Source organism: Phocoena phocoena, chromosome 9 (assembly GCF_963924675.1).
Source record: "Phocoena phocoena chromosome 9, mPhoPho1.1, whole genome shotgun sequence".
Taxonomy (NCBI): domain Eukaryota; kingdom Metazoa; phylum Chordata; class Mammalia; order Artiodactyla; family Phocoenidae; genus Phocoena; species Phocoena phocoena.
The window spans coordinates 73,824,388-73,847,393 of record NC_089227.1 but is presented as its reverse complement, the minus strand read 5'-3'; the positions used below and the strand labels follow the sequence as shown (position 1 = coordinate 73,847,393).

Here is a 23,006-nt window from a genome sequence, read left to right as displayed (position 1 = left end):
ATTTTCAAACCTGGGCTACATGTTAGCATATTTGAAAAAACAAACATGACACAAACAAACATTTTCATTAACCATTACTTCCTTGTATTATATTAGTTAATGCTTCTTTTAACACCCATTTTCATCATTTCCTGATGACTTTTTTCCTCTTTGTTTAATTGGTTGGATTGGTTTAGTTCTCTGATCTAACCATGCTCCTTAAGGAAGAAAACAAATCCAAATAAGAATCCACTCCTGTTTTAATAGTTTAACCCCATCATTTTGGATTTTTACATTCTCCCACTGGATGTAGATAACTGCCCTAGATCCAGCCCCACATCTTTCTTCTACAACCTTATCCAACCCTGGCTACACATTAAAATCACCATAGGAGCCTTGAGAAATATCAACTCCAGGACCCTACTCCCAGAGATTTTGATATAATTGCTTTAGACTGGGGCTGGCTAGAATCATCTCCAGAGGTTACTAATATGCAGGTAGGGTTGAGAAACTAGACTACTGTAGTAGATTCTTAATTGGTATTACTGCTTCTACTCTTGCTCCCCTTGCATACAGTGTTTTCCCCTTTAGCCAGAATGACCTTCTAAAATGGGAAATCAAACCCTAGGAACTCCCTATAACACTAAGAAGAACACTTCAGAGAGGCCTTCTCTGAAATCCCTATTTCAAATTCCCATTTGCCTCCACTAATCTCTATTCCCTTTACCTAGTTAATTTTTCTTTATAGAACTTATTATTACCTGATATTTGATTATATATTTGTTTCTTTTTCTTACTAGACTATAAACACTCTGAGGTCAAGAATCTTGCCTTTCTTACAACTCCATCCTCCATGCCTATGTATAGTAGGAGCACAGAAAATATTGTGGAATCAATTAATGTTATTTTTTTTAATGCTTATCTCTCCCCTTGACTGTCTTGAGCATATAAATTTTAATAATTGAAAAACAACATTTTCAATTACCATTTTTATGCTTCCAAAATTATGTCTAAAAGAAGCAGTTACCCCAACTGGATCCCAGACAGGATTAAGTATTAAGGATCCCAATGGAATTTTTTTAAATGAATGAAAATGAGACCACATATATTACTATAGAAAATAAGCAAGAATTATAACTGCATGATAACATTAAAGTTAAAACTAGTTCCCCACAAATACAGCATTATCAGAGGTACTGGTAAACTAAACTGTATTAGCTAATCATTACTAATGTCTGAGTCAAAGCTTAAAAGTTAAAACAAAGCAAAACAAAACAAAACAAAAAACACCCAGGAACTAAGGAAAGTCTAAATTTGAGTAATATTTATTTCCCAGATACTGCTGTTTTCTTGCCCTCTTTGTTTTACCAGTCTCCTATCATCAGTGAACTAAGCAGAACACTGTGGTCATTAACAGAGGGTAGGTGGCTTTCTGACCCACTCCAGGAAGTCACCCTGGGGGAATTCCCAGATCTTTTCAGACAAAACCAAATTACCCATTTCTTATCTGTCCAGGAATGAAGCTTGTGATTAACCTGTAAATGAATCAAGGTTTATTCTGAGTCTGGTTTACTGGTCAGAAGATGAAATCTGCTTTGGAAAAGAGTGCTTTAGAGACAGGGCTACAGTGTGATGGTGAAACACTTGTTAGAAACAAGGATCCCTCTTGTGCTTTTGTGTGCTTTGAGTGCTTTTGTGGGCATCACACTTCCCTGAGTTAAACCTGAGCCCCATTCTGGAGCAAGAGAGTCTACTGTGAATTCTGACCATCCCACCTAGCAGCTGTATAATCTTGGGCTATTTACCTAACCTGTCTGTATTTCAGTTTCCTCATCTGTAAAATGGAGATAATAATAGCACTTACCTCAAAAAGTTATAGTGAGGATTACATGAATTAATGGATGTAAAGTGCTTAGAAAAGTGTCAGGGCACAGGAAAGTTCTACATAAGTGTTAAAAAGTGATGACTAAAAGCATGGATTTCAGAGCCGACTGTTTTCTGCATTTGAATTCCATCCCTGCCAAGGTAGACGACCTTAGGCAGGTGACTTTACCGTTCTGTGTCTCCATTTCCCCTTTTGTAAAACTGAGATCATATTTACCTCAACAGGGTTGTGTAAGTATTGACTTAATATAGGTAAAGTCCTGAGAACTGTGACTGGAATATAGGAAGTATTATAAAATGAATTTAGTATCATTATTATTGCTGTTTTTATTATCTGAGGTTATAATTCAGTGCCAGAGTTTTGAGACATTGATCTCTTCCAAGTCTTCTGCTTCTTTGATCATTATTTCTAAAAAAACAGTCATTCCACAAGGATGTATTTCTGGCCCACTGATCTCTTCATCCTATCCATTCTCCCTCAGCAATATCATTGCTTTAATATATTCATTATCACCTCTTAGGAAGATGGTTTCTAAAGCTGAATTGATAGCCCAGCCCTCTCTGGGAGCTCTACACCTTATCTGAACATGGATGTTCCTCAGACATTTCAGACTGTCTCTGTGCAAAACAAAACTTATCTCCATTTCCATTTTCCTCTTCTAATGTCCTTGTCACATTAGCTTTGACTTCTCTGTCCCCTTGTCCTTCATATAATCACCATTGTGATTCTTATTCACAATAAATTTTGAATGCATCCTCTTCTCTCCATGTTTGCTGCCACTTCTCCAGCTCACAATTATAGCAGTCTTTTAATGGGTCCTGCCACCTCCTGAAATCACCTTTTGAAATCAGTACCACACCTTATTCAGCATAAAAGGGAATGAAGTGTAGATATATGTTACAATGTGGATCTTGAAAACATTATGCTAAGTGATATACGTGGTATATTGGGTTGAACCGTGACCCCCTAAAATTCATGTCCACCCAAAACCTATGAATGTGACCATGTTTAGAAATAAGGTCTTTGCAGATATAATCAAGTTAAGATGAAGTCACAGTGAATTAGGGTGAGTCCTAAATCCAATATGACTGATATCCTTACAAGGAGAGGGGAATTTAGATACACAGGCCCTCAGAGACACAGACACACAGAAAAGAATACCTTGTAAATAAAGAAGCAGAGATTAAAGTGATGTATGTCTACAAGCCAAGGAATGTCAAGGATTGCTAGCAACCACCAGAAGCTATGAGAAGGCAAGGAAGGAGCCCCCTCTAGAGCTTTCTGAGGGAACGTGGTGCTGCTGACACTGATTTCAGACTAACCTCCAGAATGGCCAGAGAATAAATTTCTGTTGTTATAAGCCACTCAATTTGTAGTAATTTGTTATGGTAGTCCTAGGAAAATAATATATATAGTATGGATATACCACATTTTGTTTATCCATCCATCAGTTGAAGGACATTTGGGTTGTTTCCAATTTTTGGCTAATAGGAATAATGCTGCTATGAACATTTGTGTACATCTGTGATCCATTTTGAGTTAATTTTTGAAAAGAAGTGAGGTTTTCAAAATTAAGTCCACTTTTTTTTACCTATGGATATTCAGTTGATCCAGCATTATCTGTTGAAGACCATCCTTCCTCCATTGAACTGCTCTTTCACCTTTGTCAAAAACCATTTGGTCTTACTTACATGGGTCTATTTCCAGGTTCTCTGTTCCATTCTATTCCTTCTCCAGTACAACATAGTCCTGATTACTGTAGCTAGCTACATGATAAGTCTTAAAATCAAGTAGAATAATTCCTCCTACTTTATTCATCTTTCTCAGAATGTTTAAGCTATCTAGTTCCTTTGCCATTACACGTAAGTTTTAGATTAATCTTATCTATTGTTATAGTCTGTTCAGGCTGCTATAACAGAATACCATAGACTGGGTCATTTAAAATAACAGAAATTTATTTCTCACAGTTCTGGAGGCTTGGAAGTCCTAGACCAAGGTACTGGCAGATTCAGTGTCTGGTGAGAGCTTACTACCTCATTCATAGGGCACCTTCTTCTTGTGTCCTCACATGGTAGGACAAGAGAGTTCTCTGGGGTCTCTTTCATGGCACTAATCCCATTCGTGAGGGCTCCACCCTCATGACCTAATCACCTTCCAAAGACCCCACCTCCAAATACTATCATTTTGGGGATCAGGTTTCAACATATGAATTTTGTGGGGCCGGGGTGGGGGGGGAGGCGGGGCTGGGAGACACAAACATTTAGTCTATAGCATCTATATTTACAAAAAATCTTGCTGGATAAATTCCCAAAGTTTTAAAAATCAATTATGTGTAGATAACTCCAAAATTTATATCTCCAAGATCAGCCTTTCTCCTGAGCTCCAGAGTTGAACATCCAACTACCCACCTGACAGCTACATTTGAGTGTTTGATTTTGAATATGATAATTTTGGGATGCTCATTCCATCTTCACGTTTATCTATGATCTTCCCCCATCTTAGTAAATGGCACCTCTGTTTAGCCAAATGCTCAAACCAAAAACCTCCTCTACAAAAGAAGTTCAGTATCTTTAAATAGACATATATATATATACACACACACCAGAACATGACTTTTATCAGTTTAAAAATATTTCAGTGTCCAATTGCTCTTACAGTAAAATCTAGAAATCCTTGCTTAAGGCCAACAGGTCCTCTCATCACATACCCCTTCCTTCAGTGAAGCTTCAGCCTCAGGCCTTTCTGGTCCAAGCAGGGCAGGGACAAGGTAAAGTAAATGAGACACCTAGAGTGCAAAATAGAAGAACTTACAGGCTCTTAAGAGTGTCTCTTAAATTTTTCTCCCTAGGGTTTTCACTTGCCCCACCCTAGTCCCAGGCCTTGGTCCAAGCTTTTTCCTGCCTTAGGGCCTTGGTACTAGCCATGTCCTCCACCAAGAAAGCTCTGGTCTCTCACTTTTTATGGCTGGCTCCTTCTTGTCATTCATGACTCTGCTCAGGTCAACTACCCTATTTAAAATAATAATAATAATAATAGTACTAGCTAAGATTTATTTACCTCTTACACTGAGACTGGCTCTATTCCAAGCCCACACTTTACTTAATCTTCCAAACAACTCTATATGATGGCTACCATCATAATCTCCATTTTACAGATAAGGGAACTGATGAAGAAAGACGCTAAGTACATTGCCCGACAGCACACAGCTCCTGATAGTAAGTGATTTGGCTGGGAAACAACCTAAGTTATGCGATTCCAGAAACTGAGCACTTGTTTATTTCCTTGGGTCACTTACAATCTGCAATAATCCTGTTTGTTTACTTGCCTACTGTCTTTATTCGTTAAAATGTTAGTTCCATGAGGCAGCTTGGTTTGTCTTTGATGTTGTCTCCCCTAACTTAGTTATGCCTGGCTGTGCTCAGTGATCCATAACATTTATGGAATGAATGCATTTAGAAAGACAGACCTTGCCCTCAAATAACCACACTACTTAAAAATACTTATCCGTGAAAATCTCTGAAGTAGATAATTTCAAAATCTTACACCAAAGACCCCTTAAGGCAAAAAAAAATATTGTAAAACTTTCTAAGAATGGTGCATGGCTACATTCTTTTAAAATTATCTTTAGGTACATACATGTGCCCTACTCATTGATTGGTCTACTTTCCTCTGGTGGCAAAGATAATCATTGTGTTACCAATATTTCATCTAGAAGCTGGAATAGATGCAGAAAAGTCCGTTTGGACCGCTTTCACCTGGAGTTGTTTGTATTGTTTACTTTCTGAAAGTTTAAATCATTTCTTCTTCCCAGCTGTTTTTTTTTTTTTTTTTTTTTTTTTTGCGGTACGCGGGCCTCTCACTGCTGTGGCCTCTCCCGTTGCGGAGCGCAGGCTCAGCGGCCATGGCTCACGGGCCCAGCCGCTCCGCGGCATGTGGGATCCTCCCAGACCGGGACACAAACCCGTGTCCCCTGCATCGGCAGGCGGACTCTCATCCACTGCGCCACCAGGGAAGCCCTATCCCAACTGTTTTGATGCATTCTCTTCCCCACTCCTCCCCTTTCTCAATTATTTCCTTTAAGGCATCTACACTACCCATCTGGGGAGTGTTTGATGTTCCGAAGTTTCTAAATCTACGATGAGATCCGAGATCACATGAAATTGAAAGAACGAATTCTCCTGGTTCCTTTGTCAGCTCCCATTTATCTGCCGGCTCCTTGAACGTATGGGTGATGTTCCTCAGGGAGGTATTCTGGCCAACAGCATTGGCCAGGGGACGCATGTTTGATAGTGGATTTGGCAGGGGGACAGCTAAAGGGAATGGAAGCGAAAGCCTAGTCTTACGTGTCATTTAAATCCCCATTCTGCTCCTGCCACAAGTGGGGCATTCCTTAAAGAGCAAGAATTTCATTAAGCAAATACCCTAAAAAGAATGTAGGGTAAGACCCCCGAAAGGAATTGGAAGCACTGGCCAGGAGGTCAGCTCTGCTCGCCCCGCCACACTGGCCACTTTTCCTCTCCCAAGAACTTAACGACTGGCGGGAAGGAACCTGGTCGCTGCGCGCGCTCACGCGCCTGCGCCTGAGGGCCCAAAGCCCCAAAGCTAGCGCGTCGCGCTTGCCCACACAGCCTGCCCGCGCAGCCTTACGCGCTCCGGTGCGCAGGCGCAGAGGGAGCAGGCGGGCGGGCGTGCGTGCGTGCGTGCGGCAGATTTTGTGGGGACCTGGGCGGCGGCCATGGCTGCAGGCCCCTTGCGCGGTCTGGCAGTGGCCGGTGGAGGCGAGAGTAGCGAGAGCGAGGATGACGGCTGGGAGATTGGGTATCTCGACCGGGCAGCTCAGGTAGCGAAGGAGGACTTGTCTTGGCCGCACCTGGATCGGTCTTCCCTGGCCATGAAACCTCTTACTTCCTCGCCTGTGTTTCCCTAATTTTTTTTCCAGTGTAAATACAGGCTTTTGGACTCCAAACCAATTCAGTTTCCCTACTGTGCTTTCCATCAAATGCGCTTCTTTAGGTTGTCGAAGTAGCTCTTTACTTAGGTTTGGACCCATCATAACCCAAAGATAATTTTAGTTATGAGTTAGTCACAAACTGGATGTTGCCTCCCCCCACCCCCCCAAAAAAGATGTACCAAAACTCGATCACTATTGTTTCCCGATGCAGTGGAAATGAAAGTATGTGTAACAGAAAAATTTTTTAACTTTCTGCTTTTTTAGAAATTAAAAGGACCGTTAGCCATTGAAGAAAAGCATGAAACATTTAAGAAAGCTTTGACCACAGGAGATGTTTCATTGGTCGAGGAGCTCCTGGATTCTGGTGAGAATTAAGGGACAGTTTCAACCTAACACAGTTGTCTCAGTTCACAAGGGTTCCTTATTTTATTTATTTATTTGTTTGTTTTGTGGCACGCTGGCCTCTCACTGTGGTGGCCTCTCCCATTGCGGAGCACAGTCTCCGGACGCACAGGCTCAGCGGCCATGGCTCACGGGCCCAGCCGCTCCGCGGCATGTGGGATCTTCCCGGACCGGGGCAGGAGCCCATGTACCCTGCATTGGCAGGCGGACTCTCAACCACTGCGCCACCAGGGAAGCCCCAGGGTTCCTTATTTTAAAAGGTTTGAGTTGTTCTTCTAATGGAAGCACAGTGAATGTTAGTATCTCAAGTGTCCTACATGTCTTACTTGACTCAGTTCTCTCTGCCTTATTTTCTTTCTCTAACACAAATTTGGAATGCCGCACTGACACTGTCCATCAGTTCTTCCACCTCCTTCAAAAGGTCTAGTCTGACTAATCCTACCCCACTTTGATAATCCTTACTTACTTTGCTCAGCATTTACTTGTCTATAATTATTGTTATGTGTTTCTCAAGAATTGTTTCTAGTTATGTACATTTTAGTTATGTTCTTTGCCTGTGTTGGTTGTGTCAGTGTGTGAATGAGAATGAAGTAGGAATGTATCTGGATACCTCTTCCAGCCTATTGCCTACTCAGTGTGCTTCCTTGGGAAAGTCATTTGAACTCCCAGAGCATCTATTTCTTTATAAAAACATTATAATTCTGTCTTGGGTCCCATGACATTTTTCTGTGTATTAAATTAAATATTATTTTTTTAAATTACCTTGACATAGAAATGTGAGTTGTTGATAATGACTGAAATTATCAAAGGATTAACAAGCATCTACTGTCTACCTGTAAATACAAAACATTCACATACAAAACTGTATATAGCAAAATGTTTTTCTTCTATGCTAGAGATGCATGGTTTAGTGGAAAGTAAATCATTTTGGAAACAGTACAGTTCTGGGTTTGATTATTAGCCCTGCCACTTGATGGCTCTGTAATCTTGACCAATTTAGGAAACTTCCTAAACTTCAATTACCCCCTTTTAAAAACCGGGATGCATTGTATCAAAGGGTTTTTTTTTGGGGGGGTGATTAAAATGAGAGACTATATACGGGTCTTAGAACATATAGGCATTATATAAATATTAGCCGTTGTAACAAGTAAGAAGGATCGTGTGACTTTGTGGACAATGGAACTTGAAATTAAAAAATTAAATTGAATCAAATTGGAATAATTGAAAGAGGCCTAATACTAGGATATGAACACATGCAGGAGTGTGCATAGTGTTGGATGGGATGGAATAGGCAGAAATTTGTTTTAGAAAAGTGAGTTTGCCTTGGGAGTAGTGGGACTAGGTGCACTGAAGTGTTGGAGGCTCTTGAAAGGACTTGAAAAGAGCCTACTGGTAAAGTATTTCATCAGCCTTTTAAAATTTGTCTTTAATTACAAAAAAATTTTAACTTCCTTTTAAAAAAACAATAACAAATAGGTATAAGTAGAGAAACACCTTTGTCCCCACTTTCACCCATATTACCTCTGAAGTCTCATTTTCACACGTAACTCTTGTTTTAGTATTTCCTGATTTCCTTCCAGATGTCATTATTTAACACTTTAAAAAATATTTTTACTTTTTTGCCTTTCAAAGCCATATGTATTCCTGCACCAGTTGGAAGTTTAATAAAAATATGAAACCTCCTTTTGAGTCAGCCATTTTTAGCAGTCTTTGGTTTTTGTTCTTCTGCTATGCACTAACATTTTCAGTTCTCTTTAAATTATTAAATATTTTAGACATTCAAAAATGTATGGCGACTTATCTTTTTCCCCCTGGAGATTACCACTCTCCTATAGTTGGTATTTATTATTCCTATGTACGTCTTTATACTTTTACTATATGTATATACCCCCAAACAATTTAGTGTTATTTTGAATGTCGTTGAGCTATAAAAATATATTGTGTCAATCCTTTTAAACTTATCTTTTTTGCAGTATGCTTAGAACATAATATGTGCTTAATAATTTACTTTTTTGAGCTTAGAGGTGATGATTATTAAGAATTTTTATACTAAAATGCCACATTTGCTTAGCCTTATCTTCACATCTTTTCCTTTTTACTTTTGCTGTCACAGTTTTGAGCAGTAAGGTCAATAAGGAAAGAATAATGAGAAAACAAAATGATCTTTTCTCTGATCTCATTCATATGCTTTCAGTTGCAGCAATTTAAAGAGGAAAATTTGTTAGAGAAGACAAGTTGGGTCAGCAGTATATATATATGTACAAAGACAGTTTTCTGTTGTTTTCTCCTAGGAATTATCATGCACCTTATATCAATTAAAGTTAGACAATTGGGAATTTGACAAATATAGTCTTTCAGTAACTTAGTGTTCCTACAGAAAAAAAGTGAGTTCTCCCTAACAAGTTTGCATTCCTTCAGTGATATGACCTTCATCTTTGCAGATGGAACACTTTAGAGCCAGAGACTACAACCTGTAAATTGTAAGGTATATATAAGGAAGCCTATATTCAGTGGTTTTCACATACACGTTTTCCTTCTTTGAAACAGAAAAACGTTCTTTTTTTTTCTTTTCTTAAGATTAGCAGATATTTCTTAGGTTGAAGAGAGAGTTTGCCACTTATATCTTGATCTCTTTATAGCAAAGGCTTTACATAAATTTAATGGGTTATGTTCACTGCCTTTTTATAATCTTGTCCTTGTATCATATCTTCTATGCTCCTCCCCAGTCTTAGATCCAAATCTAGATTAGTTCAACCATTTTCTTTTCTTTTTTATGTGACTAAACTAATCAGTGCTATCGGGGAAAATCAGATGACTTCGGGGATTTGTACCATTAATGATTTGTTTGAGGATTTTAAGGTCAGCTGGCTCTCATCATTTCTTAACAGTTACTATCCATCCCTTCCTGTCTCATTCTGGATGGTGGCTATTTAAAACTTTATCCTGCTCCTCAGGCCTGATATCTCTTCTGTGCCTCTCCTTATTCTAGCTCACTGTTTCATCCATTTGTCCAAAGCAGAACTTGATAGTTATTTTCTATTTGTTCTTTTCCAACACTCCTCTTCCTCAAAGTAATTTTAAATTCCAATAACCCTGCCTTTGAAATGTCCTTTTGTATTTCTTCTTCTTTTTCTCTGCTGCCCTTGCTCTGACTTTTGCATGGACTTCCAGCCTCATAACCAGTTCTCCCTGCCTCCTATCCCACTCTCAGCAGTGGTACCTACATTTTCTTTATAATACAAATGTAATGATGTAAATCCCTGGATCACAAAGTACAGTCTACATTTCTTAACCCTGACCTACCTTTTTAACCTTATGTTTGGCCAGTAACCCATGGTTAAATTTTGCGTTGGGAAGGAGGGTAAAGGAGTTTTAATAAGGAATATATTTGGTGTTTGCCACCATAGAGATGTATGATAATATTCTAACTAAAAAGACATTTTTTATCTGTGAAACTTTTCCCAACTGCCCTAGAGAGAAAAAGGAAGCATGTAAAAACCTGTTCTAATATAAATATATATTATATGAAAAAACATTTGACAGATTCAGTCTCTTGGAAAATAGTGAAACTGAAGTGAACTATAGTGAAACTGAAGTTAGCTTTTTTATCAAAGTTCATATATAATTTTCTATTTTTCTGAAGCCAAGAAATTACCAAGAAATTCCCTTCCATTATAAAGTACACAGTGTATGTCACTACATGAAGTACTTTAAACATATTAAGATGACAGTGATTTTTTTTTTGGTGGGGGAGGTTTTAACACCTTGTTTTTATATTGACAGGCATCAGTGTAGAGTTCAGCTTTCGCTATGGGTGGACTCCCCTTATGTATGCTGCCAGTGTTTCCAATGTAGCGCTGCTTCAGGTTCTGTTGGACAGAGGTGCTAATGCAAGCTTTGTTAAGGGTAAGATGTTTTAAATATTTAAATATGTGAAAATGTACTTTGTATATTTCTCTGTTTAGAAGCCTAATTATATTCTGTTTGGGGGTGGTGATATATACTTTCCATGCTCTGTTTTCATATATTCACTTTAAAATAAACCTTTGCTCTTGAAAAAAATTGTAATAAGGTTAAGATATTTGACGTAACTTAACTGATTATTTTTACTCTGATTTTCTTGATTCCCAAGCAGCTAATAAGCAAAGTGAAAAACATTAGTTTTTAAAAAAAAATCTTCCTATTAGTTATATTATATAAACAACATAAAAAACAAATTAGAAACCATACATATTTTGAAAAACCTTCTATCCAAAGAGGTAGATTCCATTTATATTATCGTTATAAATGGTTGTGTTCTTACTGTATACCTTTAACTTCTATGCTAGAGAGTTTTGGTTATTTTTAAGGTAAAATACATTGAAAGAAAACACTGAAAAGCTGATAATTTAGTGGAAAATTGCTTGAAAATCAGTCTTTGGAATTTACAGCTCAACTCTGAATTATATCACGTAAAGTTCTTTCAAAGATAATTTATTAAATCCATTTGTTTCTGTCTTTGTCAGTAGTGGTTTGATTGCTTTTGAAGAATAAGAGTATATGTGCAAATGCTATTTAATTATTATATTGAATTACTGATTATTTTCTACAAGTTCCCAATAGACAATTCATTTCGTAATTCAGGTATAGGTTTCATTTTAGAATTAATTTTCATATTAATTTTGTACTACATTAGATATTTGTAAAATCATTTCTGTTTTTTTCTCATTTATATATTTTATATAAATTCTTGTCTTATTGACAATTTTATGTTTAATCTGCTGCTGTGGTAGGTTTTTCTTATTATGTCATTTAAAAATATCACCCAGCGGAAAAAAAGAAAAATATCACCCAGGGACTTCCCTGGTGGTCCAGTGGTTAAGACTGCTCTCCCAATGCAGGGGGCACAGGTTCGATCCCTGGTCAGGGAACTAAGATCCCACACGCCACATGGCGTGGCCTAAAAAGAAAAAAAAAAAATCTCCCAATGAAAGCTATACTTAGAAATGAGATTTTTGAAAGTGTATAAAATGTTGTGCTCAAAAAACTGATTAATAGTTTTCTTTCTCTGCTTCTTGTAATGAGAGGAATACCTTTCAGTTATAAAACACTTTATATTTTGCCCAGCATGTTCACATAAATTATTTTATGTATCCCACAGACCCCCTCAGGTGGAGGGCAGGCTTTAGCTTCTTATATGTAAGTTAGGTCTACTAGGATATCACTGGAATCACAGTTTATCAGTGACAGAACTGGGACCAGAATCTATATTTCTATATTTGGTCAATATTGAACCACAAATGTAAACCATGGCTGGCATGACCTATTTTTAATTCCCCAATTCTTACTTGAGAATTGTTTTTTGTTTTGTTTGGGTTTTTAATTTACCCTGATCTCCACTGATGCCATAAAAGCCAAGGGAAGAAGAGTTTTAGGAAATGGGATGGGCTAAGAGAGATCAAGTAGAAAAGGACTAAGAAGAAACCAATACATGTAGCAGTTAGGACATCTTCAGTAGGATGGTTTGGGCGTAAGCCAGATTTCAGTGAGTGGTCAAATGAGTGAGAACTAAAGAAGTGAAATCAGAGATTATCAATCATTGTTTTTTAACCATGTGTTCAAGGCATACTTTTAATCAACCAAAAACTATTCAACTCCAGGCAGTAAATCTGCACAGAGCCCATGCTCTGAACCACTTTCCTATTCTCTTGAAGAAATGAGAATAGGGAAAGGAAATTAGTAAATGAATTGTAGATATACTTTGGAAATTGATAGTTCATCCCTGAGCTCAGTTTTTGGTGAAGGAATACAAAGGTATCCGCTGAGAACAAGAGATTTGGAAATAGGTTATAGAATTTTAAGAATGCAATAAATATTTAGAATCTTTTGAACGATAAAAGAAGTTAATTAGATACACTTTCTGATGTGTGTGGGGTTTTCCTCACCTTTCCTTTCACTATAGATAAGCAAACTATTTTGATAACTGCATGTTCTGCTCATGGCTCAGAGGAACAGATCTTGAAGTGTGTAGAGCTACTACTTTCAAGAAATGCTGATCCAAATGTTGCTTGTAGGTAAGAACCTTACCATTTGTTCAAAAATGATGAAGATACTTTTCTTTGATTATCAGCCTTTTGTTTGATTATGTTAAACACTTGACAGCATGATTTTTTAAACATCATGAGCAGTGTGTGTTTACTTGGCCATATGGCTGATGAATGAAAATAAGTCATAAGGTCACGGTTCCAATTGTATAAGAATATCAAAGGAAGAGCATGTCATTAGTCTTTCAATTTTTAATATTTAGAGGAATGTCCTAAGAAGTTGAATGAGAGGGAAAGTACGACAATAAACTGTATTATTTTCCTTTGAATTACATACTCAAAAGAATATGATAATTGAGCTATAATAGTAAAGCCTCTTAGTATTCTCTCTATAAAGCACAGACCCACTAAACAATTTACACAGATACTATGAATTCCAAAATAATATATCAAAATGTTTCCATTTTCCCAAGACTTTTCCAGTTAACTATATATGTAATAGTGCCTAGATGCATAGAAGATAAGCAGTGAACGTATCTTGCATCTGTTAAAATATCAATAATAAAAAAAAATGAATCATATTATTTCAAATTTCTATCACTGACTTCCTTCTTGTCTGGCTCCAACTTCCTATTAAAGCTCTTTCTGTTTTATTTAATCTTCAAAATGAAGCAAGAGTGAAGTAGCCCATCCAATAGAAAATGTCTAGTGTGAATAGAATTATAATGCCTGATATATAGAAGTAACTAGGCTTTACTCTAGAAGTTATTTTCTAATTTAGCTTAGTTTCTGTGACCTGTATAGCAGCTTTGGAAGGTACTGTACAGCTGTAGATAATTCCCAGATCTTTTCTGAGGCAGAGATTTTGATTTAGTAGAGTGGTTCAAGCAAGGTCTATTTGGTCCTCCAGTGGATTTTTGGCAAAGCCTGGAGACTTTTTTTTTTTTTTGGCTGCATTGGGTCTTCGTTGCTGCACGCAGGCTTTCTGTAGTTGTGGCAAATTGGGGCTACTCTTTCCCAGCCACCAGGGAAGTCCCTGGAGACATTTTTGATTGTCACATCTGGGAGACACTACTGGCATCTTATGGATAGAGGCCAGGGTTGCTACTAAACATCCTACAATGTGTAGGACAGCCCCTCAAAACAAAGAATTGCCCATCCCAAAATGTCAAAAGTGCTAAGGTTGAAAAATCTAGTGTGAGAAAAGTCAAAGCTTATGGAGTGGATAATCAGTATTTAACAAATTAAGATTTAAAAAGAACTGGGAAAGAAACTACCTGCGATTTCTTAGTAAATCAATTCACAGGAACTTTTATTCTCTCATTTACAATATAATCCCTAGTTAGGTATACCTTTTGAATCTGATTATACCTTGAAATTAGGAACTCCAGGATACCTTACTGAAGTAAACTTCAACAGTTGCTGTAATTTTTTTTTATTGTTGAATTTTATTTTATTTATTTTTTCATACTGCAGGTTCTTATTAGTCATCAGTTTTATACACATCAGTGTATACATGTCAATCCCAATGGCCCAATTCAGCACACCACCATGCCCACCCCACCACGGCTTTCCCCCTTTGGTGTCCATACGTTTGTTCTGTATGTCTGTGTCTCAACTTCTGCCCTGCAAACCGGTTCATCTGTACCATTTTTCTAGGTTCCACATACATGCATTAATATACGATATTTATTTTTCTATTTCTTACTTCACTCTGTATGACAGTCTCTAGATCCATCCACGTCTCAACAAATGACTCAGTTTCGTTCCTTTTTATGGCTGAGTAATATTCCATTGTATATATGTACCACTTCTTCTTTATCCATTCGTGTGTCGATGGGCATTTAGGTTGCTTCCATGACCTGGCTATTGTAAACAGTGCTGCAATGAACATTGGGGTGCATGTATCTTTTTGAATTATGGTTTTCTTTGGGTATATGCCCAGGAGTGGGATTGCTGGGTCATAGGTAATTCTAATTTTAGATTTTTAAGGAACCTCCATACTGTTCTCCATAGTGGCTGTATCAATTTACATTCCCACCAGTGCTGCAATAGGGTTCCCTTTTCTCCACACCCTCTCCAGCATTTGTTGTTTGCAGATTTTCTGATGATGCCCATTCTAACTGGTGCAAGGTAATACCCCATTGTAGTTTTGATTTGCATTTCTCTAATAATTAGTGATGGTGAGCAGCTTTTCATGTGCTTCTTGGCCATCTGTATGTCTTCTTTGGAGAAATGTCTGTCTAGGTCTTCTGACCATTTTTGGATTGGGTTGTTTGTTTCTTTAATGTTGAGTTGCATGAGCTATTTATATATTTTGGAGATTAATCCTTTGTCGGTTGATTCATTTGCAACTGTTTTCTCCCATTCTGAGGGTTGTCTTTTCATCTTGTTTATGGTTTGCTTTGCTTTGCAAAAGCTTTGAAGTTTCATTAGGTCCCATTTGTTTATTTTTGTTTTTATTTCCATTACTCTAGGAGGTGGATCAAAAAAGATCTTGCTGTGATTTATGCCAAAGAGTGTTCTTCCTATGTTTTCCTCTAAGAGTTTTATAGTGTTCCGTCTTACATTTAGGTCTCGATTCCATTTTGAGTTTATTTTTGTTTATGGTGTTAGAGAGTGTTCTAAATTCATTCTTTTACATGTAGCTGTCTAGTTTTTCCAGCACCATTTATTGAAGAGACTCTATTTTCTCCATTGTATATTGTTGCTTCCTTTGTCATAGATTAGTTGACCATAGGTGCATGTGTTTATCTCTGGGCTTTCTATCTTGTTCCATTGATCTATGCTTCTGTTTCTGTGCCAGTACCATATTGTCTTGATTTCTGTAGCTTTGTAGTATAGTCTGAAGTGAGGGACTCTGATTCCTCCAGCTCCGTTTTTTTCCCTCAAGACTGCTTTGGCTATTTGGGGTCTTTTGTGTCTCCATAAAAATTTTAAGATATTTTGTTCTAGTTCCATAAAAAATGCCATTTGTTTTTTGATAGGGATTGCATTGAATCTGTAGATTGCTTTGGGTAGTATAGTCATTTTCACAATATTGTTTCTTCCAATCCAAGAACATGGTATATCTCTCCGTCTGTTTGTATCATCTTTAATTTCTTTCATCAGTGTCTTACAGTTTTCTGCATACAGGCCTTTTGTCTCCCTAGGTAGGTTTATTCCTATGTATTTTATTATTTTTGTTGCAGTGGTAAATGGGAGTGTTTCCTTAATTTCTCTTTCAGATTTTTCATCATTAGTGTATAGGAATGCAAGAGATTTCTGTGCATTAATTTTGTATCCTGCAACATTTCCAAATTGATTGATTAGCTCTAGTACTTTTCTGATGGCATCTTTAGGATTCTCTATGTATAGTATCATGTCATCTGCAAACAGTGACAGTTTTATCTCTTCTTTTCCTATTTGTATTCCTTTTATTTCTTTTCTTCTCTGATTGCCGTGGCTAGGACTTCCAAAACTATGTTGAATAATAGTGGTGAGAGTGGGCAACCTTGTCTTGTTCCTGATCTTAGAGGAAATGCTTTCAGTTTTTCACCATTGAGAATGATGTTTGCTGTGGGTTTGTCGTATATGGCCCTTATTATTTTGAGGTAGGTTCCCTCTATGCCCACTTTCTGGAGAGTTTTTATCATAAATGGGTGTTGAATTTTGTCAGAAGCTTTTTCTGCATCTACTGAGATGATCATACGGTTTTTATTCTTCAGTTTGTTAATATGGTGTATCACATTGATTAATTTGCGTATATTGAAGAATCCTTGCATCCGTGGGATAAACCCCACTGGATCATGGTGTATGATCCTTTTAATGTATTGCTGGATTCTGTTTGCTAGTATTTTGTTGAGGATTTTTGCGTCCATATTCATCAGTGATATTGGTCTGTAATTTCCTTTTTTTGTAGTGTCTTTGGTTTTGGTGTCAGGGTGATGGTGGCCTCATAGAATGAGTTTGGGAGTGTTCCTTCCTCTGCAATTTTTTGAAAGAGTCTGAGAAGGATGGGTGTTAGCTCTTCTCTAAATGTTTGATAGAATTCGCCTGTGAAGCCATCTGGTCCTGGACTTTTGTTTGTTGGAAGATTTTTAATCAGTTTCAATTTAATTACTTGTGAATGGTCTGTTCGTATTTTCTGTATCTTCCTGGTTCAGTCTTGGAAGGTTATACCTTTCTAAGAATTTGTCCATTTCTTCCAGCTTGTCCATTTTATTGGCATAGAGTTGCTTGTAGTAGTCTCTTAGAATGCTTTGTATTTCTGCAGTGTCTGTTGTAACTTCTCCTTTTTCATTTCTAATTTTATTGATTTGAGTCCTCTCCCTCTTTTTCTTGATGATTCTGGCTAATTGTTTGCCAATTTTGTTTATCTTCTCAAAGAACCAGCGTTTAGTTTTATTGATCTTTGCTGTTGTTTTCTTTGGTTCTATTTCATTTATTTCTGCTCTGATCTTTATGATTTCTTTCCTTCTGCTAACTTTGGGTTTTGTTTGTTGTTCTTTTTCTAGTTCCTTTAGGTGTAAGGTTAGATTTTTTATTTGAGATTTTTCTTGTTTCTTGAGGTAGGCTTCTATAGCTATAAACTTCCCTCTTAGAACTGCTTTTGCTGCATCCCATAGGTTTTGGATCATTGTGTTTTCATTGTCATTTGTCTCTAGGTATTTTTTGATTTCCTCTTTGATTTCTTCAGTGATCTCTTGGTTATTTAGTAACGTATTGTTTAGCCTCCATGTGTTTGTGGTTTTTACGTTTTTTTCCCTGTAATTCATTTCTGATCTCATAGCGTTGTGGTCAGAAAAGATACTTGATATGATTTCAGTTATCTTAAATTTACTGAGGCTTGATTTGTGACCCAAGATGTGATCTATCCTGGAGGATGTTCCATGTGCACTTGAGAAGAAAGTGTAATCTGCTGTTTTGGATGGAATGTCCTATAAGTATCAATTACATCTATCTGGTCTATTGTGTCATTTAAAGCTTCTGCTTCCTTATTTATTTTCATTTTGGATGATCTGTCCATTGGTGTAAGTGAGGTGATAAAGTCCGCCACTGTTTTTGTGTTACTGTTGATTTCCTCTTTTATAGCTGTTAGCAGTTGCCTTATGTATTGAGGTGCTCCTATGTTGGATGCATATATATTTATAATTGTTATATCTTCTTGGATTGATCCCTTGATCATTATGTAGTGTCCTTCCTTTTCTCTTGTAACATTCTTTATTTTAAAGTCTATTTTATCTGATATGAGTATTGCTACTCCAGCTTTCTTTTGATTTCCATTTGCCTGGAATATCTTTTTCCATCCCCTCACTTTCAGTCTGTATGTGTCCCTAAGTCTGAAGTGGGTCTCTTGTAGACAGCATATATATGGGTCTTGTTTTTGTATCCATTCAGCCAGCCTGTGTCCTTTGGTTGGAGCATTTAATCCATTCATGTTTCAGGTAATTATCAATATGTATGTTCCTATGACCATTTTCTTAATTAAGTTTTGGGGTTTTTTTTGTAGATCCTTTTCTTCTCTTGTGTTTCCCACTTAGAGAAGTTCCTTCAGCATTTGTTGTAGAGCTGGTTTGGTGGTGCTGAATTCTCTTAGCTTTTGCTTGTCTGTAAAGCTTTTGATTTCTCCATTGAATCTGAATTAGATCCTTGCTGGGTAGAGTAATCTTGGTTGTAGGTTCTTCCCTTTCATCACTTTAAGTATATCATGCCTCTCCCTTCTGGCTTGTAGAGTCTGCTGAGAAATCAGCTGTTAACCTTATGGGAGTTCCCTTCTATGTTATTTGTCATTTTTCCCTTGCTGCTTTCAATAATTTTTCTTTGTCTTTAATTTTTGCCAATTTGATTACTATGTGTCTCAGTATGTTCCTCCTTGGGTTTATCCTGGTTGGGACTCTCTGCATTTCCTGGACCTGGGTGGCTATTTCCTTTCCCATGTTAGGGAATTTTTTGACTATAATCTCTTCAGATATTTTCTCTGGTCCTTTCTCTCTCTCTCTTCTCCTTCTGGGACCCCTATAATGCGAATATTGTTGCGTTTAATGTTGTCCCAGAGGTCTCTTAGGCTGTCTTCATTTCTTTTCATTCTTTTTTCTTTATTCTGTTCCACAGCAGTGAATTTCACCATTCTGTCTTCCAGGTAACTTATCCGTTCTTCTGCCTCAGTTATTCTGCTATTGATTCCTTCTAGTGTAGTTTTCATTTCAGTTATTGTATTGTTCATCTCTGTTTGTTCTTTAATTCTTCTAGGTCTTTGTTAAACATTTCTTGCATCTTCTCGATCTTTGCCTTCATTCTTTTTCTGAGGTCCTGTATCATCTTCACTGTCATTATTCTGAATTCTTTTTCTGGAAGGTTGCCTATCTCCACTTCATTTAGTTGTTTTTCTGGGGTTTTATCTTGTTCCTTCATCTGGTACATAGCCTTCTGCCTTTTCATCTTGTCTGTCTTTCTGTGAATGTCGTTTTTGTTCCACAGGCTGCAGGATTGTAGTTCTTCTTGCTTCTGCTGTCTGACCTCTGAGGTGCTGTAATTTTGATTTGTACTTTTAGCCATGGCTTATGATAAGATTTGCCTCTCTGGATTCTTGGAAAATTGTTTTTTGTTGGTGCTGTTCAATTTTTGTTCCTACTTTTACAAGATACTATAGATATTGAAGTCTTTAACCCTCCCAGTCACTTACTATCTTGTAAACACATTAAAGGAGAAGTCAAGCAAATCAGTGTCAGACTATTCTATTTCCTTAAGAACTAGAAGGTGTCTTCTAGATACATAGGGAATATTTGGAAAAAACATATTTCATTTGAATTAAGATAACACAAGGTTAGAATCTCAAGCTAAAAGTATAAGGCAACCACACAATTTCAAAACTCAAACTCTAGAGAATTTGCTGAATTTGAAAGAGTATAAGGTTTAGATTTGTATGTGGTCAACTAAAATAAATAGAGAATTCTACAGCATGGCTGAAGAAAAGAGTAATCTGCATCTAATTAACAAATGTGAGAAATACCTGAAAAAACAGACTATTCAACCGCTTTTATTTTAATGCTCAAATAAAGCAATAAAATGATTAAATTGTGTTTTTTTGCAGAAGAAGGATCTTGATAGAGCTAAAAAGAGAATAAGTCATGGCAAATAGTGCTGTTAGGCTGCAGATTTTATACGGATAGCATTAGTGGACCTACGGGGATAGCATGCTGGCAGTGTAAAGAAAAACGTCTCAGGACACAGGAGAGTGCAGTGAGATTTGGGGGAATTTTAGAGGTAATTCATTAGCAGTGGCAAAAACTGAAACCTATTAGAAGATTGGGAGTTTTAGCCTCATGTACAAAATGCCAGAAAATATAAGGGTTATGTGAGGGAACTCCTGTTCAGTTAAAACATGTTTAGATGAATTTACTTTCAAGCTGTTGATATAGGCTGTTTTGTTGAACAGTTCTTCTGCTGAGAGAAATTACCTCTCAAGAAAAAGAGGGGGAAGAATCAGCCATAAAACATAAATGGATAGTTTTTGTGAAAGCTGGACGGTCATATACTTGCCAGTTGCAAAGGAAGTTGACCTGTAACTACTTTTTTTTTTTTTTAACTAAAATGAGATCAGTAGTCTTGTTCCATGAAGTTAAAGTAACAGAAAAGTCTTTAGAGATCAGCCTCTAATCTAGAACACAGAAGTCTCATTTTCGATATATAAAGTAGCATGGAAGTCCTTCTGTATTCTATGGATATAACATAAAAGACAGTCTTAGTTTGCATAGAATATGGAAAAAAGAAAAGGAGGGTTTTTACCAGTATTAGAAGCAGGAAAATAATTCTAGATCTTATAATGGAAGTGAATCACTTAAATGTACCACTTGGTTCTGTTTGCACTAAAATTGAATAGAGGAATAAAAATTAAGAAGAAACTGTTGAACTCCCTATACTTAATTAATTAGAGGTCTTGCTGAATGGTACTGAGGAAATTGCATAGTAAAGATTTTTATTGTATGTAATTTACATATAGTGAAATATTCAGATTTTCAGTATACAGTTGGATCAGTTTTGACAAACACACATTTGTGTAACTCACACCCCAACATGGAGCATTTCTGTCATCCCAGAAAGTTCCTTCATGCCCCTCCCCAGTGCTCTGGAACTTACTTCTTTTTTATTTTTTTGCTGTGTTGGGTCTTAGTTGCGGCAGATGGGCTCTTCGTTGAGGCATGCAGGCTCTTTGTTGCAGAGCGAGCTTCTCTCTACTTGTGGCGTGTGGGTTTTCTCTCTCTACTTGTGACGCTCAGGCTCCAGGGCGCATGGGCTCTGTAGTTTGCTGCATGTGGGCTCTCTTGCTGAGGTGCCTGAGCTCAGCAGTTGTGGCATGCGGGCTTAGTTGCCCGACCAGTGATTAAACCCGTGTCCCCTGCATTGGAAGGCAGATTCTTTACCACTGGACCACCAGGGAAGTCCCTGGAACTTACATCTATCACTATAAATTATTTTTTGCTATTCTAAAATGTTACATAAATATAATTATACAGAATATTTTCACTCAGGATAACGTTTTAATGATTTATCCACGTTGTATGTATCAAAAATTTTTTCCTGAGCTTCCCCTGTGGTGCAGTGGTTGAGAGTCCGCCTGCCGATGCAGGGGAGACAGTTTCGTGCCCCAGTCCGGGAAGATCCCACATGCCGCAGAGCAGCTGGGCCCGCTGAGCCTGTGCATCCGGAGCCTGTGCTCCGCAACGGGAAAGGCCACAGCAGTGAGAGACCCGCTTACCGCAAAAAAAAAAAAAAAATTTGTTCCTTTTTGAACCCTCTTGCACTGTTGGTGGGAATGTAAATTGATACAGCCACTGTGGAGAACAGTATGGAGGTTCCTTAAAAAACTAAAAATAGAACTACCATATGACCCAGCAATCCCACTACTGGACATATACCATGCGAAAACCATAATTCAAAAAGAAACATGTACCACAATGTTCATTGCAGCACTATTTACAATAGCCAGGACATGGAAGCAACCTAAGTGTCCACTGACAGATGAATGGATAAAGAAGATGTGGCACATATATACAATGGAATATTAGCCATAAAAAGAAATGAAATTGAGTTATTTGTAGTGAGGTGGATGGACCTAGAGTCTGTCATACAGAATGAAGTAAGTCAGGAAGAGAAAAACAATTACCGTATGCTAACACATATATATGGAATCTAAAAAATAAAAAGCTTCTGATGAACCTAGGGGTAGGACAGGAATAAAGACACAGATGTAGAGAATGGACTTGAGGACACTGGGAGGGGGAAGGGTAAGCTGGGATGAAGTGAGAGAGTAGCATTAACATATATACGCTACCAAATGTAAAATCGATAGCTAGTGGGAAGCAGCTGGGAGATCAGGGAGATCAGCTGGGTGCTTTGTGACCACCTAGAGGGGTGGGATAAGGAGGGTGGGAGAGAGATGTAAGAGGGAGGGGATATGGGGATATATGTATACATATAGCTGATTCACTTTGTTATTGTAACATTGTAACATTCCTTTTTATTGCTGAGTTTCCATTGTATGGAAATTCTGTACTAATTTAAAGAGATGTGATGAAGTCTTTATGGCCTGACAAAAATAGCTGACTCAATCAGGCAGAAAATTGATTGGCTTGGAAATTGAAAGAAAAGACAGAATAGTATATTTAAAAGACTGTGAAATTATTAAAATACTTCAGTAGGCAGAATTGAAAGCATACTATGGCTTGCTCTGTGCTAAGGCAGCATGAGTGCAGACAACATAGTGCATGATTCTGTATCCCTAGCA

The 23,006-nt window shown here is 37.5% G+C and overlaps 1 protein-coding gene across 1 annotated transcript in view; it reads left to right on the top strand.

The window, feature by feature from the left end:
* Window positions 1-6,599: 6,599 nt before the first annotated feature.
* The window catches only part of ASZ1 (ankyrin repeat, SAM and basic leucine zipper domain containing 1), a 79,762-nt gene continuing 63,355 nt past the window's right edge, over window positions 6,600-23,006 (top strand). Inside the window, exons 1-4 of the mRNA XM_065883486.1 lie at window positions 6,600-6,704; window positions 7,080-7,179; window positions 11,001-11,123; window positions 13,159-13,270. Of these exons, the coding sequence (XP_065739558.1) occupies window positions 6,600-6,704; window positions 7,080-7,179; window positions 11,001-11,123; window positions 13,159-13,270 (440 nt within the window). The remainder of the gene's footprint in view (window positions 6,705-7,079; window positions 7,180-11,000; window positions 11,124-13,158; window positions 13,271-23,006) is intronic.